Below are 14,746 nucleotides of genomic sequence, written 5' to 3'. Positions count from 1 at the left end.
GGGGGTGGAGCCATGGCGGCTGGAAGATGAGGAGGAGAGGTAAGTGGGTCTGGCTTGTGGAGTATGGCTGCGGCGGCTGCTTGACCGTGAGAACAGCGATTCACGGCGTTTGAAAACGTTGCTGTCGTCCATGCTCTGTAGCCGGAGACCCGTCCGGAACATCGGATCTTCGTCTTCATCCGACTCCTCCGCCGGCGGTTTCTTGTCGTGGGGGCTCCGATGGGCTGTCTGAAAAAACACGAAATCGATTAACTGTTATGTTCGATCCCTAATCAAGGATATGGATGATTGTAGAGTGACATTCGAAATCCCATAACAAAACGGAAATGTAAATGAAGAACAAGCAGTCCCCAAATTTGCAATGGCCGATGGATTCATCACCGTGACGCTCTCAGAACCAACAAAGGATAACACGATCGCTGAAAACTCGAAAAAAAATCTGAAACCCACTTGACGATGGATTTTGAAAAACTGCTTACATCGTAAAACAATTTTAGTGTAATGAAGAACAATCGATTCAGCTCGTGCCCAGATTTTATTCCACGGGGATTCTCAAAACGAACGATTTTCACGGGAAAAAAAAAAACAAAATTCTCGAGCATGGAAACGTACAGAGACATGATCGGATTTGTGATGAAATTTCATGACGATGGACTTGTAAGCTTTGCATGCCGATCTCGAGATCCCGAAGATGCCGTAGAAGTCCGTCGACGGTGGTCGAGGAGTCCCCATTTCATCAGAGGAAATCGAAGGAAATGGTGATCCCGTTTCCTGAGAAGATGTTTCAGAAAGGAAAGAGGAGGACCAGAGACGACGACGACGTGCGTGCGTGTTGTACGGAGTAAGGATAACGGAGACGCTTCTTTTATTAGGAAAGTTTCCGTTTTACTCACATAATCCCGTTTTTGTTATTTTTCTTCTCTTTACAAAACAAAACCATAAAAATAAGTTTGATCACTCATTTTATTTCTTATTTTTAGTTGATTATTATATCCATGAGAAATTCAGTGAGTTATTATTATTAGTTTTAAATACTAGAACTAAAAACACTTAATTTTAAATAAATTTTCCAATATGGTAAAACATATGAATAATTTCAAATCCATTAAATATCTTTTCACCACCAATAATTCTAAAATTTACATGTAATAATGCGAAAACAAAAGAAATCAATATAATTTATGTGCTTTATATCAACATTCGAGTTCATTCATAAATTTCATCAACTCCAAAAAACATATACGCGTAGATGTAAAGTTTTATAAACGTTAACCAAAAAAAAAAAGTTTTATAAACTTTTGTTGATTACCACCTAAAGGGGTGAATGTGTTATTAATGTCAAGTTTAGGTACTAATTAGTGAATTTGGAATTATTACACGCCCTTCTTGTAATTTGAAAAGAGTTTGGCGTTATATTGTAATGGGGGTGGGGGGAATATTACTCAAATAACCCACTTGGGTCGCAGTAATTTCAGTGTACACCACCGAAAAAAAAAAAAAATTTTGCGACCTTATTACGACTAATATATAACTAATATACAACTTATTACGACTAATAAACTACTCTTATTTTAGTTGTATATTAGTTATATATTAGTCGTAATAAGGTCGCAAATTTATTTTTTTTTTTCGGTGGTGTACCCTGAAATTGCTGCGACCCAAGTGGGTTATTAGGGTTAAAACCCCGGGGGTGGGGGCATGGAGTTTCCAGACTGCTTCCTTTTCTGATGCCACTTTGCTTCAGCAGCCTCTTGACCAAAGACCTTTCCACGAAGAACCCCACTTTCTCGTCGTTTCTCTTCCATAATGGCAAAATCGTTCACAACCCATTCACCAGAAATAATAGATTCTCCGATTTCCAGAAGAGAAACCGCAAAAAATGGCGAAATCGGTAACCATTTCGGTGAAACGCTCTTCTCTTCTTGTGTCTGTGCTTTTCTATTTTGCTTTCTCTGGATCTTCATCTTCTCTGGAGGCAGCGACAACTTGTCCTTTGAGCTTCGACCATGTTGTGAGAATCCCATGGAACACCACCGATTGTCGGAACTTCGATAAATCTGCAGATAGGAAGAACAGCTGTTGCCAATCGGTTTTGTCTCTCATAGGGATATCCATGGCTCAACACCTCAAGCAAACTTCCAGATTCCGTCTCCCCGATCTCGCGACCTCCGTCTCATGCCTCCGTGATTTCCAGGAGAAGCTCGATTCTCTCTCTCTGCCCACGAATTTGACTTCCACGTGCTTTGATCCGATGCAGTTCGTCATCTCTCCAGACTCCGGTTGCGCCCGGATTCAGACAACTCAGGACTGGGTCTCAAAACTCGGCGACTCGACTCCGCTTGACTCAGCCTGCTCCGGCGACCTCACCGACCTCACGCGCTGCGACGCGTGCGTGGCAGCTGGGTTTAGGGTTCAGTCACAGTTGCTGGCTTTGGATGGTAACAGCTCTCACGCTATGAACTGTTACCATTTTGCTGTTGTTTATGCTGCTGGTGTTGTGAATAACTTAGGACCAGAAAGTGATGGAGCTTTGACTTGTATCTTCTCATTGAGTTTGAGTTCTTCGGTGGGTTCAAAGAGTAAGGGTCATAAAGCTCTCGTCTTGGGAATATCAATTGGAGCTGTTCTTGTGATTTCTGGGTTTGTTTGTGTGTGCTTGTGGCATGGTAGACTGATCAAGAGGAGAAGGAGAGAGATTGTTTCGGTGGAACAAGGTTTGAGGCCGAGATTCAGACTGAACACTGGCTCGATTTGGTTCAAGATCGAAGAACTAGAGAAGGCGACAAACGAATTTTCGCAGAAGAATTTCATAGGAAGAGGTGGATTTGGGTTTGTATACAAAGGGGTCTTACCCGACGGGTCAGTGGTCGCGGTCAAGAAGATTATAGAATCAGAATTTCAAGGGGATGCCGAGTTTAGAAACGAGGTTGAGATTATTAGCAACTTGAAGCATAGGAATCTTGTGCCGCTTATTGGGTGTAGTATGGTGGACGAGGACGAGATTTACGGGAGTGGAAGATATCTCGTTTACGATTACATGCCTAATGGAAATCTTGATGATCACTTGTTTCCATCCGGGGCTCGAAAGAAACTGCTGAATTGGCCACAAAGGAAGAACATTGTCTTGGACGTGGCAAAGGGGTTGGCTTATCTGCATTATGGTGTAAAACCCGCGATTTACCACAGAGATATCAAAGGTACAAACATACTGTTGGACGCTGATATGAGGGCAAGGGTAGCGGATTTTGGTCTCGCTAAACAAAGCCGGGAAGGGCAGTCCCATCTTACGACCAGAGTGGCTGGAACCCACGGATACTTAGCCCCTGAATACGCTCTTTACGGCCAATTAACAGAGAAGAGCGATGTGTATAGTTTCGGAGTTGTTATATTGGAGGTAATGTGTGGGAGGAAAGCTCTTGACTTGTCTACCGATGGAGGATTTCTGATCACAGACTGGGCTTGGTCATTGGTGAATGCTGGGAAAACAGACGAAGCCTTCGACCCTTCTTTAACAAAAGAAGACGACGGTTCAGGGAGCTCGAATGTAAAGGCCGTGATGGAGAGATTCTTACGGGTCGGGATCTTGTGTGCGCATGTATTAGTGGCATTCAGGCCGACCATTTTAGATGCATTGAAAATGCTGGAAGGGGACATTGAAGTTCCACAGATTCCGGATCGACCAGTTCCACTCTCGCATCCTTCGTTCAGACAAGACGGGCATGGACACAGCAGCATATGTCCGCGTTAAGTGAGATACGGAACAGAGATTCAGCTCAGACAATCCAGGAAGCTAAGGTGTAATATACTAATCCATTAAAGTTTCACCATTTTTTACTGTTAGAATGGAGGAGGAGGAGAGATTAGGTTTATTCATTGTGTTCTTCGTTTTGACCCAGCCTATGTAAAAGCTGGCCAATTTGATTAATAACCAATAATTGAATTGATCTTAATTGAATTGAATCTAATATAAATACCGAATGATTACAATACCTTTATAAAAATTGAAATAACTGATTTCTTCTAAATGTATTCTTTTCAATAAAAATAGAATTTAAATTTAAATAGAATTGAACCAAATTTAATTTAATAATTGAAATCAAATTTCTTTTAAATTTAAATTATTATTATTTGAATTCGAATATAATTGTACCCAATTCGAATGAAACTTTAAATGGTCACCGCTAAATTCAGGAAAACCAAACCGGTCTTCAAATCTTTATTAACACCTAACCAAACCTATAACCGAAAATCAACAACTACAATCTAGTATATGCCTTCTTAATATAATTATTTGTTTGAAAACGCTGAATAAACAAAATACATCAAAGATGGAATACAAATGGGTCGGTTAATTATATACAATATAAATAAATATACGGTGATAAATTTAGTCATAATTTAATAATCAAACCGAATAACATATAATCGAATCGGATTTCATATAAAACCTGAATAGTTCTAATTTCTTTGGAATTGAAAAAATTAAGACTAATCAAACGGAATCGAAAAAATAAAAATAAAAATTTGATTTTTTAAATAAAAATGTTTATCAATAAAAATCAAAATCCAACGGAACTAAATTCAATATAAAAAAACAAATATTTATAGTTTTTCTAGATCTGAAATGAATAAACTCAAATATAATATAACAACTCACAGCTAATTCTTTGTATTCACTAAGTCACCCCTGACTTTCGTAAATGTATCGAAATTGGAAACTTTGTTTTAAAAGTTGCGCCTTTCGTCCCCTCGTTGAGTCAGACGAACACTGCTGTATTAAATTCCCAAAATACCCCTTTACGATATTTCTCACCTAAAACGCTCGAGGCTTGGAGAGAGCTTCGCGAGGACTGCGACGATGATGGTGCGAACGTACGGCCGCCGTAAGCCAGGCACGCCGAGAACTCTCTCCGACTCCATGGACGACGTCGTTTCGCAGAGCGAATACCTCTCCTCGTCTTCTTCACCGGACACAGAGCCTCGTGAATTCTCGGCTATCCCTTTTTCCAGTCAGGATTCGTCGTCTCTTTGGCATTCTTCATCTTCCAGATCCAATTTCCTGGAGGATTTCTCCCAGAACGGCGTCGTGAGGAGGTCGAAGAGATCCAGAAACGAAGAGTCTTGTGCCTTGACTTCGACGTTAATGGAGGCTCAGGAGTTCGGGGAGATGATGGAGCATATGGATGAGGTTAACTTCGCGCTTGATGGATTGAGGAGAGGTCAGCAACTGAGGATTCGAAGGGCGAGTTTGTCTTCTCTGTTGTCGATTTGCGCCTCTCAGCATCAGCGACGCCTCTTGAGGGCTCAAGGGTACGTCATCACCTCATCTGTTTAGATTAGCGATTTACTTCTGGGGGGTTTTCTTTCTTGTTCGAATTCTTGGGAAATTTTTCGAATTTGCTTGAGGGTTTCGTGCCTGAGATCTTTTTAAGCTCTGGGTTTTGCCTATTCTCCATTTTTTCTTGATTAGGGCACAAGTGGGTACAATTGGCAGATGCGGGGTTCTCTTTCCGATCCTGGGTTCTTAATTTCCAGATCGATGTTCGTTCAATTGACCGGATTTCCGATTCCGCATTGGGTTTAGAGTTGTGCTCCCGAGATTTATGTCAGATTTAGCGTAACAATATTCCAGTTTTCTGAAGAGGATTAGGGCATAAATAGGTAGAAATTACAATCATTTATTGTTTCTGGTGGAATGGTTTCCTAATACTGGTGAATTCAAAATGGGGGTATGGGCAAAGGAGGTTTATTGTTAATGTGAAGGGTTTCTATGGCGGTGTGTTAGTATGAGAGATGTCTGATTTGCGACAAGGACTGGAATTTCTTGTGCGAGCCCATTAGATAATTGTCCAGTAGATGAGAAGTCCTAGGAAGATACGAGGATCATGGAAACTCACAAACTTTCTCCTATGTCCCCGGGAGCTTTTTGTATCAGGATCTCGAAATCTATAATCGATGCGGTTCTGGGTCTCAGCCTCGATGACATACCCAGCAATCTTGCCGCAGCTACTCTTTTCTTTGTGCTAACTGCTGATGTAAGTGATTATGATGCTTTGCTTAGTGAAGTATGCTTATGCTAATCTTCAATCTTTTGATAGATTGATATTTGTTATAGTGTTACTTGTTCTTAAACTAGTCCACTTTCATGCTTCCAGGATCAAGATGAACACTTTATGGAGTCACACATTTGCATAAAGTTTCTGATTAAATTGTTGAAACCTGTGATCGCTACAAGTTCTGTGGGGAAGCCACGGAATTTAGGATATAAACTCCTATCACTGCTCAAGGATGTCGACGCAGCACGGGATACAGCCAAAATGCATGATCCAAGCTCCAGTGATATACTCTGCAGAGTTCAGGAAACACTTGTTAATTGCAAGGAGATGAGGTTGATCGATAACTATAAAACTGAAACTATGACACCTGAGTTGAGTATGAAATGGGTGGCTTTACTGGCCATGGAGAAAGCCTGCTTATCCAAAATATCCTTTGATGGTACTTTTCTTCTTGTCCAGTCTTTTGGAAGCTTAGGCTAACTGTGTAAGGTGCTATCTATTGGCTGAAAATTGAATTAGCGTATTGCAGCTAATAGAAAGGAAATAATCTTAATTAAGATTGTACAATCTATTTTTTTTAGCTGTTCCTCCTAAATAACTGTCTCGTAATTTTGTTAATAAGTTCTTGCGCTCTTCTTCTTTCGTTTTTCATGGTTGTATCCATACAGATACCTCTGGTGCTGTGAAAAAAACTGGAGGGAAATTTAAGGAGAAACTGCGAGAATTAGGAGGACTTGATGCCGTCGTGGAGGTTGTAATGGATTGTCATACTGTGATGGAGGTGTGAACCTGTATGCTTTGTAGATGTTGTTGTCCATGTTCATGTTTTTGTTATCTGCATAACTTCCCTTCAAAAGAAAAGAACACACATCTTCAAGTGCTAAGTATTTTTAACTCCTTATATCGTAGTAGTTTTATGTCAGGTGTTATGGGTTGTTACCTTTTTTCCATCTGTTCCAATAATTTCATGCGCCTGGTAGGGTTTTCTGTGAACAACTGAAATGCATTTCAGGTTGAGCAAGCTATATTTTAAATGGAACACTATTATCTGTCTTGTACCTGATTGGACTGTCCTGGTTTTCTTTGTTCTTTGTCAAAGTACTGGCAGAGGAATCACTGGTTGGTGTAATGTAATTTAAATTTTTGCAGAATGCTTTTGTATTTACAACTAAGGTTTCTGTTTTTAACTGCTGTAGATGACCTTGGGTGGGCTCTGTTTTCCCTAATTTCCTATAAATTTACCATTATTTATGTTATTTCGTTTGGGCTTTTTTCCCCCTTTATTTGACATATTGGCTGGTATTTAATGTTGGCTTCATCTGCAGCGCCCGGTGGAAAACCACAATATTTCTGTTCGAAACAAAAAAGATGATGTGAATAAGCATAGTCTGATTTTGCTTCTGAAATGTCTGAAAATTGTGGAGAATGCTACTTTCCTCAGCAGAGAAAACCAGGTATTTTCTTGCTTCATGATAATACTTCGCAAGTTTGGATTTTGCTCAGCTTTTTATCAAGGTGCAGAGATAGGAGTGACTGACTGTAGTTTCAATTTTCTTTCCCAGAATCATTTACTCGGATTTAAGAAAAGTGTAGGCTCTCATGGTACCCGGTTATCTTTCACCGAGCTTATGATAAGTGTCATCAAGATGCTTTCAGGTGCTAACATTGTGTGCATTTCTGGTATTGGATTTTTACCATGGGCTATAGAACACAAGTGTGCCTTGCCCATGCAACCATTTCTTGTTCTGATGTCTTGCTGGATTGATTAATAGGCTTCCAACTGCATAGAGGTTCTTCTAGTGGTCACAGGAACTCAAAGAGTTCTCTCTGTTCAAATGGAATTAATCGTGACTCTATTTTTGGAGCAGATTGTGGAGGTATCTCATGCTGATATCCCAAACCAAAATGTTTCCTCTTATCTCTCTCTGGCTCTTTCTTCTCTGCCTATTGGTCTCTATATTTTTCTCACTGTTTAGGCACTTCCAACTCTTGCAGCAAACAACGAGGTTGTGACAATAAGTTCCGATGATACTTGCTCTACTGTTAGCTGTAGCTCCACAAGGAATGGGGGTGTATCCCAGAGAAGCCAATCTGTAGTCCAGTTAGATTGCTCAGGGACATCGATGTTGGGTTCTGATTCAATAAATGAGCCTTGCACATCAAGGGCAAGAAGAGCCGGTTCTACCATCTCCAGTTCATTTGCTGGCAGATTTAAGTCATTGGCTAGTGGCATTTCCAGAAGTAATGGAAGGACAAGCTCTAGTCTTGGGGGAGAACCCAGTTGTACAAAGTCTGATAAGTTTGCTTCCCCGGAGGATAGCGAAGATCCTTTTTCGTTTGATTTCGAAGATTCTGAACCTTCGAAATGGGAAGTACTATCAGGAAAGCAAAAGAAACCTAAAGCTCAAAAGAGGAAGGAGTGCCACAAAGGAATTAAAGATGAATTTTCACATCAGGTTACCAGGAGCCCAGAAGAATCTAAATGTAGATTCAATTCCCAGGAAGAATCAAGTGATAGAGATTGCCATATATCACACAATGCATCTTCTTCCAATGATATGGATGAAGAATGTCTCAGTCTTCTATCTGATTGTCTTCTCACTGCCGTGAAAGTAAGTTCTTTGGTTATAGTTTTTGATGTTAACCTATTAACATTTATGTAGGTTCTAATAAACCGACATATTTACAGGTTCTAATGAACTTGACGAATGATAATTCTGTGGGTTGTCGGCAAATTGCTGCATGTGGAGGATTGGAAGCCATGTCAGAATTGATTGCCGGGCACTTCCCTTTATTCAGCAGATCTCCTCTTTCCGTTGAGACGGAAAAGATGGGATCAAACCATCAGAAAGAAAGACATCTAGCTGATCAGGAGCTGGATTTTCTTGTTGCCATCTTGGGGTTGCTTGTAAACTTGGTGGAGAAAGATGGAATGAACAGGTTCGAGATTTACTGCTTTTCAATTTATATTTTCACGTTTGAGCGTTGTGGAAACCCTGACTTCATGATTAAGGCTGTAATAACACAAACATGTGTCAATGTATATTGAATATTCTCTAATCTGTTCTTGCTTTGGTGTATAGGTCACGGCTTGCCACAGCTACTGTTTCTATTCCGAATTCAGAAGGTTTGGTAGAAAGTGAACAGGAGGTGATTCCTCTGTTATGTTCAATCTTTCTTGCGAATCAAGGATCAGGCGAGGCCAAAGAAGAAACTCCGTTCACCTTGGTGAGTTAGCTAAAATGGTAGCTGCTTCCTCAGTTGTTTGCCATTGCCATTGGGTATTTCCCTGCTATTGATTACTCTCTTTACAGAAATGGAGATGCCGGAGAGGAGGGTTTGTCTTGTCTTCAGACCTTCAGATTTTATTGTTCAATTGTGTATAATGTTTTTCTTCTCTGCAGGATGATGAAGAAGCTGTCTTGGAAAGCGAGAAAGAAGCGGAAAAGATGATCGTGGAAGCGTACTCGGCTCTTCTACTCGCATTTCTTTCTACTGAAAGGTGGGTTTACGTTTCTCCAATCTTCCTTACAGATCTTATACGGTCCCTCCTCCTATAATCCCTAATGGTCAATAAATATAAGCTGAATAATATGAATATGGGTTTCTCATGTCTGGGAGCAGTAGAAGCACACGCAACGTAATCAAGGATTACCTTCCAAAGGGAAACCTGGCAATTTTGGTACCTGTCTTGGATAGATTCCTGGTACTTTCCCTCTCTCCTACCATCTTTCTTCGGTCTTTGCCAGAGCCTTAGTTTGAGAGGATGACCAAAACTCCATTAACACATACACGCATACATGTGTGTGTGTGTGTGTGTGTGTCTGTATATATACACAGGCGTTTCATACGACGCTGAAAATGATCCCGGAGGAAACGCATAAGGCGGTGTTGGAAGTGATAGAGTCATGCAAATTGCCATAGAAACAGAAGAAACAAAATTCAAGAGAGAGGATCATGATATTATGATGTGTACATTCTTCTTCTGCAATGCTGAGTCTGCCCGCCCCCTCCTCCTCCACACTTGGTGGTAGTACACTCTTCTTGTCATCATCATCACCATCATCAGGTTCATTGTATAATATTACTAGTATTAGTTTCTCCCATAGTTTTCATTTTCTCTTCTTTTGGCCTTTTTTCACACTTTGATTCTTTTGTAGTTTCTTTGATTTGGGATTTACAGGAAGCTTGAAGAGTTCATATGTAAAAAGTTCATTAGCACAAATTGATAGGTTTTTTCTTTTTCTTTTTCTTTTTGTAAATTGTTCCATTCCCCTTGATTTCATCCAAGAGACCCAAAAACGTTAGGAATTGTCCGAAATGATATTGTTTCTGTGGGTTTTCCAAATTCTAAAAAAAAAACGGAGAGAGAGAGAGAATCTAAATTAAAGAAGCTTATCTAATCAAATTTCATTTAGTTAGCTTGAGATTAAAATTTTAAATTGTTTTCAATGTAAATATTTTAAATATCGGATTTAAATAAAGGAGAGTCTGCCTAAAATAAAATTGAAAAAATGTAGATAACGAGTTTTTTTTCTACAACAGAACAGAAACGGACAAAACTTTCGGGATACTTACGGTATCAAACTCGATGATTATCCAAGGTTTTAGTAAGTTAATAACCTTAGACATTTTTGAAATAATCCAAATGTCTAAGGATATAACGGTCTTTGATCACTTCTAATATAAGTATTTATTAAAAAAAAATTCTGACTATTTAGAGTTGTAACGTCTTTAACAAAATTATTCATGTAAGTATAACCATGAATATCCATTGTGGAAATATTGACATATGCACTCAAATCCGTTTCGCGGATATTATAACACTTTTATGCGTCCCGGATCCATATGAACCAAATTGTTCTAAAAAAAGAAAACTTATAAATTCAACAAAATCGAAAAACTATTCTAGTTTTGGATAATTCCGAAATGATGTTATTTTGTATATTATCATTATTTTTATTAATGAGTAACAAATAAAAGACGAAATGATTATATTTTTCTATGCAATGAATGTTTTTGGAATGCACATGCTCCGTTATATTCGGACCATCGTCCGTATATTTGACCATATGCTAAATCCATATCAACTTCTGTCAGAATATTTCTCTTGTAATTTCTCATACGTATAAAATTGTTATGAATATTACATGTGGTACCACGATTTATTATTTCTGTTAATTATTTGGAAATACATTCAACAACCTCATAATTGCATATGGTCAGTCCATTATCATTATTATTATTATTATTATTAACAACCAATTAAATCTCGGTCTATGAACATATAAATTGTTTAGTCCGCTCTTAAAATATAAAATTACCTAATAATTTAAACGTAATTTCTATTATTATCATTATCATTGGAACCGAGAGACGAAGTCTTCGTATCAAAAGGACAGATAGGATCAGTAAAAAAATATTTCAAGTCGCATCAAATTAGTTGCACAAAAAAAAAATTGCATTTATATATATATATATATATATATATATATATATGCACACAATCAATCATATGATGTATGTTTCTTCATTAAAAAAATATTTTATTATTCTGACGGGGACACGGCAAAAAGAAGACCAAGTTTTCTGCTAGTTCATGCAAATGGTGAATCATTCACTGGGAAAGAAGATGCATCAGATTCAGACGACAAGAACAGGCGATGTCTTCTTCTTGCAGAGAATCAAAAGATTCATAATCTCTTTCATCTGTTGTTTGCCCGTTTCTCTTCTTGGCCTTCTCCTCCTCCTCCTCCTAATCTACAACAGCTTCTCTGTTTTCTCTGTCCATATTCATGATCCTTCCGATGCCGTCGTTGAACAAGAACCCTTCTCGTTACCGAATCCTGATCTTGTTCATGAACAGCTCGTGAAGAACACATCTTCGATGTTGCTTGCGGTGAAAGAGACCAACCCGCCTGCAGTTTTGAAGGCAGATTTACATGTAATACCGAAACTGAACATTTCATCGGTTAGAACGGGGAGAAGGGTCAGGAAGAAGTTCTTACTGATTTCACCGGGTGGACGTAAATCTCGCGGATTCGGAAGGAAGGTGAAGGCTTTCCTGTCCAAATCCTTGTGCCAGTCGTTGTTCTTCATGACTTGGATATCTTCCATTGGCTCTTTCGGAGAACGAGAGATGTTTGCGATAGAGAGCTTGTTCAAATCCCACCCGAATAGCTGCTTGATCTTGGTTTCGAATTCTCTAGACTGCGAAAGAGGGAGCAAAATCTTGAAACCCTTTTCGGATAAAGGACTGAGAGTCATTGCAGTCAGACCAGATTTCGATTACATATTCAGAAACACATCTGCAGAAGCTTGGTTCGAGGGTTTGAGGAGAGGATGGTTCAGACCGGGAGTGATTCCGTTGGAGCAGAATCTCTCTAACCTTCTGAGACTCGTTCTTCTGTACAAATACGGCGGAGTATACTTAGACACAGACGTCATTGTCCTGAAGAGCTTCTCCAATCTCAGGAACGCCATTGGAGCACAGACTGTTGATTCAGCGACAAGAAAATGGAGCAGACTGAACAACGCCGTGTTGATCTTCGACAAGAAACACCCTCTCCTCAAACGGTTCATCGATGAATTCTCTCAGACGTTCAATGGCAACAAATGGGGTCACAACGGTCCGTATCTCGTCTCGAGAGTGGTTGCCAGAATCAATGCCAAGAACACATTCAACGTCAGTGTGTTGCCTCCTTCTGCGTTTTATCCGGTGGATTGGAATCGGATCGGAGGGTTTTACAGGTCTCCGAAGAACAGAAACGATGCGAAATGGGTTCATCAGAAGCTCCAGCATATAAGGAGAAACAGCTTCGCTGTTCATCTTTGGAACAGAGAGAGCAGGAAGCTTAGGATTGAAGAAGGAAGTATCATTCATCAACTTTTGTCTGATTCTTGCATCTTTTGTAACAAATCTTCTTTTCATTCCAATTAATTTTTGGCGAAAGGTCATGAATTCTCTGGTCATGATTGTTCTTAAGTTCTATTGCATGCAGTTTTGGTGATCCATCTACTGATATTTGGATATTTCTCTTAACTATGTTATGTGAGGATGTACATACATACATACATACATACATACATACATACATACATACATACATACATACATTGAAAATCCCCCAATTTCATCAGTCGCTTCACCAGAAAGAAACCCAGACGAATCTGATACAATTTGATTGAATTCGACTTTTCCGTCAGATTCGACGAAAACCCAGAAGGCAAAACCGACCAAATTCTATCCGATTTCATCAAAAATCGAAGAAGATGGAAACAAGTTGTTGCGGCGATTACGCGTCCGTATCTCCGGCGAATCTTGTCACGGCGGCGACGATGATGACGGCGAAGGAGGAGAAGTCGATCACGATGACGATGCTCTGCGTGATAATTACATAAATCTGGTAGGGGGAGAACACGTTAGGGTTCATCATGTTCGGTCGGAATTTTAAATTTTGATCCTCCGAGTGTTTGTAAAGCTTAAAATTTGATTCGGGGTGATTATATATATTTATTTAGTCATTTGTGAAAATTTTATATTTTTCGTGTATTTTTTTAGTCAAATACAAAATGTATAATCGTAATGTTTAAAATCCGTCATAAGTTTCCATTTTTCTGATGCTCATATAGTTTCCTTTTCTCTTCCTAATTTTAAGTTTTGATCCGAGCGTTTGTAAAAATTATTTATTTAGTCATTAGTGAAAATTTTATATTATCCGTGTACTTTTTTTAGTCAGAAATTAAAAAAATAAAAATGTATAATCCTAATATAATTTTCCATTTCTCTCGTGGGAAAAAAGGAAATATGAAATCAGAGTTAGAGAATTTACAATTATTAAAAATAGTTTCCATTTCTCTTCCTGATTAATTATACATATATATATATATATAATGGGACGAGGGGATTGTTGTGATCACTCCACAGACTTCTCTTCTCCACTCTCTCACCGATTCTCTCTCTCTCTCTCTGATCGATCGCCATGAATCCTGTGCTTGAGCACGTCAATCAGTGGTGGATTCCGGCTGTAACGATCTTCTCAATCGTTTACTGCTTCTACTACTGTTTCTACTACGTGTGCAACTGCACCGAGGAATCCGACCACATTGACATCGAGACCGCCGATCAAATCGCGGCCAGACGACAGCGAGTTTCACGCATCATTGAGATGGCTAATTTCAACGCCGCATTATCATCATCCGGACTTGCTTTTGCTCCTCCAGCTCCGTTTGACATCGCGATGGCTCTTCCTCCGAGACGGCTCTCTGCTCCGCGATACCCAGAAGTCGCCATCACTCCGAAGATGATCCACGAGTTCAAGGACGTCATGGTGAGAGGAGAAGATGATGAAGGAGGAGCCAACAAGACTTGTTGCCCCATCTGTCTCGAAGTCTATATGCCTGAGGATAAGGTTGTCTGTCTATCCAAATGCCATCATCTTTTCCATCCTGCCTGCATTGATCGCTGGCTCCGAAAGAACCCGACTTGCCCTAATTGCCGCAGCTCTGTCAGCGGCAAAGCCTGGTGCGTTATTAAGAAGGATGCCGAGATCGATGATAATGATAACGTCGAAGGAGTCACGGACGAGAATCCTGTCGTTGTCGTCGTCGAAGACGTTGCGGAACAAGGCATGGCCGAGAATCCGGTCGTCGTCGTCGTCGATGCTGCGGAACAAGTTTGAGATTGGGTT

At 39.7% G+C, this 14,746-nt stretch overlaps 5 protein-coding genes across 8 annotated transcripts in view; 4 read left to right on the top strand and 1 right to left on the bottom strand.

Moving 5' to 3' along the window:
• The window catches only part of LOC104809575, a 2,227-nt gene extending 1,401 nt beyond the window's left edge, over window positions 1–826 (bottom strand). Inside the window, exons 1-2 of one of the 2 annotated variants that reach the window (XM_010535605.2) lie at window positions 613–826; window positions 5–228 (exon numbers count right to left, since the gene is read on the bottom strand). In XM_010535605.2, the coding sequence (XP_010533907.1) occupies window positions 5–228; window positions 613–732 (344 nt within the window). In that variant the 5' untranslated portion in view covers window positions 733–826. The remainder of the gene's footprint in view (window positions 1–4; window positions 229–612) is intronic. The other variant, XM_010535606.2, reaches the window with a different exon arrangement.
• An 891-nt stretch (window positions 827–1,717) lies between these two features.
• Window positions 1,718–3,989, top strand: LOC104809574 (probable receptor-like protein kinase At1g11050). The gene has a single exon (XM_010535604.2). It carries the CDS (start codon window positions 1,880–1,882, stop codon window positions 3,746–3,748), a length of 1,869 nt encoding a protein of 622 aa, XP_010533906.1. The 5' UTR covers window positions 1,718–1,879; the 3' UTR covers window positions 3,749–3,989.
• An 825-nt stretch (window positions 3,990–4,814) lies between these two features.
• On the top strand, window positions 4,815–10,377 carry LOC104809573 (wings apart-like protein homolog). Of its 3 annotated transcripts, none has more exons than XR_771188.2 (14): window positions 4,815–5,310; window positions 5,936–6,035; window positions 6,156–6,495; window positions 6,725–6,837; window positions 7,382–7,510; window positions 7,619–7,712; window positions 7,829–7,933; window positions 8,052–8,668; window positions 8,746–8,996; window positions 9,140–9,284; window positions 9,461–9,558; window positions 9,681–9,762; window positions 9,897–10,125; window positions 10,240–10,377. XR_771188.2 is itself a non-coding variant. In XM_010535603.2 (13 exons), the coding sequence occupies exons 1-13, from the start codon at window positions 4,859–4,861 to the stop codon at window positions 9,978–9,980; spliced, it is 2,610 nt and encodes an 869-aa protein (XP_010533905.1). In that variant the 5' UTR covers window positions 4,815–4,858; the 3' UTR covers window positions 9,981–10,377. The 3 variants fall into 3 exon arrangements, 1 of the variants encoding a protein (XP_010533905.1); XR_771187.2 differs by having other exon boundaries at window positions 10,217–10,377; XM_010535603.2 differs by having other exon boundaries at window positions 9,897–10,377.
• Window positions 10,378–11,607: 1,230 nt separating this feature from the next.
• Window positions 11,608–13,630, top strand: LOC104809572 (lactosylceramide 4-alpha-galactosyltransferase). The gene has a single exon (XM_010535602.1). The coding sequence runs from the start codon at window positions 11,656–11,658 to the stop codon at window positions 12,994–12,996; it is 1,341 nt and encodes a 446-aa protein (XP_010533904.1). The 5' UTR covers window positions 11,608–11,655; the 3' UTR covers window positions 12,997–13,630.
• Window positions 13,631–14,038: 408 nt separating this feature from the next.
• LOC104809680 (RING-H2 finger protein ATL65-like) lies at window positions 14,039–14,737 on the top strand. The gene has a single exon (XM_010535724.1). It carries the CDS (start codon window positions 14,039–14,041, stop codon window positions 14,735–14,737), a length of 699 nt encoding a protein of 232 aa, XP_010534026.1.
• Window positions 14,738–14,746: the final 9 nt, after the last annotated feature.

This window comes from Tarenaya hassleriana, unplaced genomic scaffold, assembly GCF_000463585.1.
Source record: "Tarenaya hassleriana unplaced genomic scaffold, ASM46358v1 Cleome16, whole genome shotgun sequence".
In the NCBI taxonomy this organism is placed as follows: Eukaryota; Viridiplantae; Streptophyta; class Magnoliopsida; order Brassicales; family Cleomaceae; genus Tarenaya; species Tarenaya hassleriana.
Note: the sequence above shows the minus strand (reverse complement) of the source record. Positions and strands in the feature narration are given on the sequence as shown.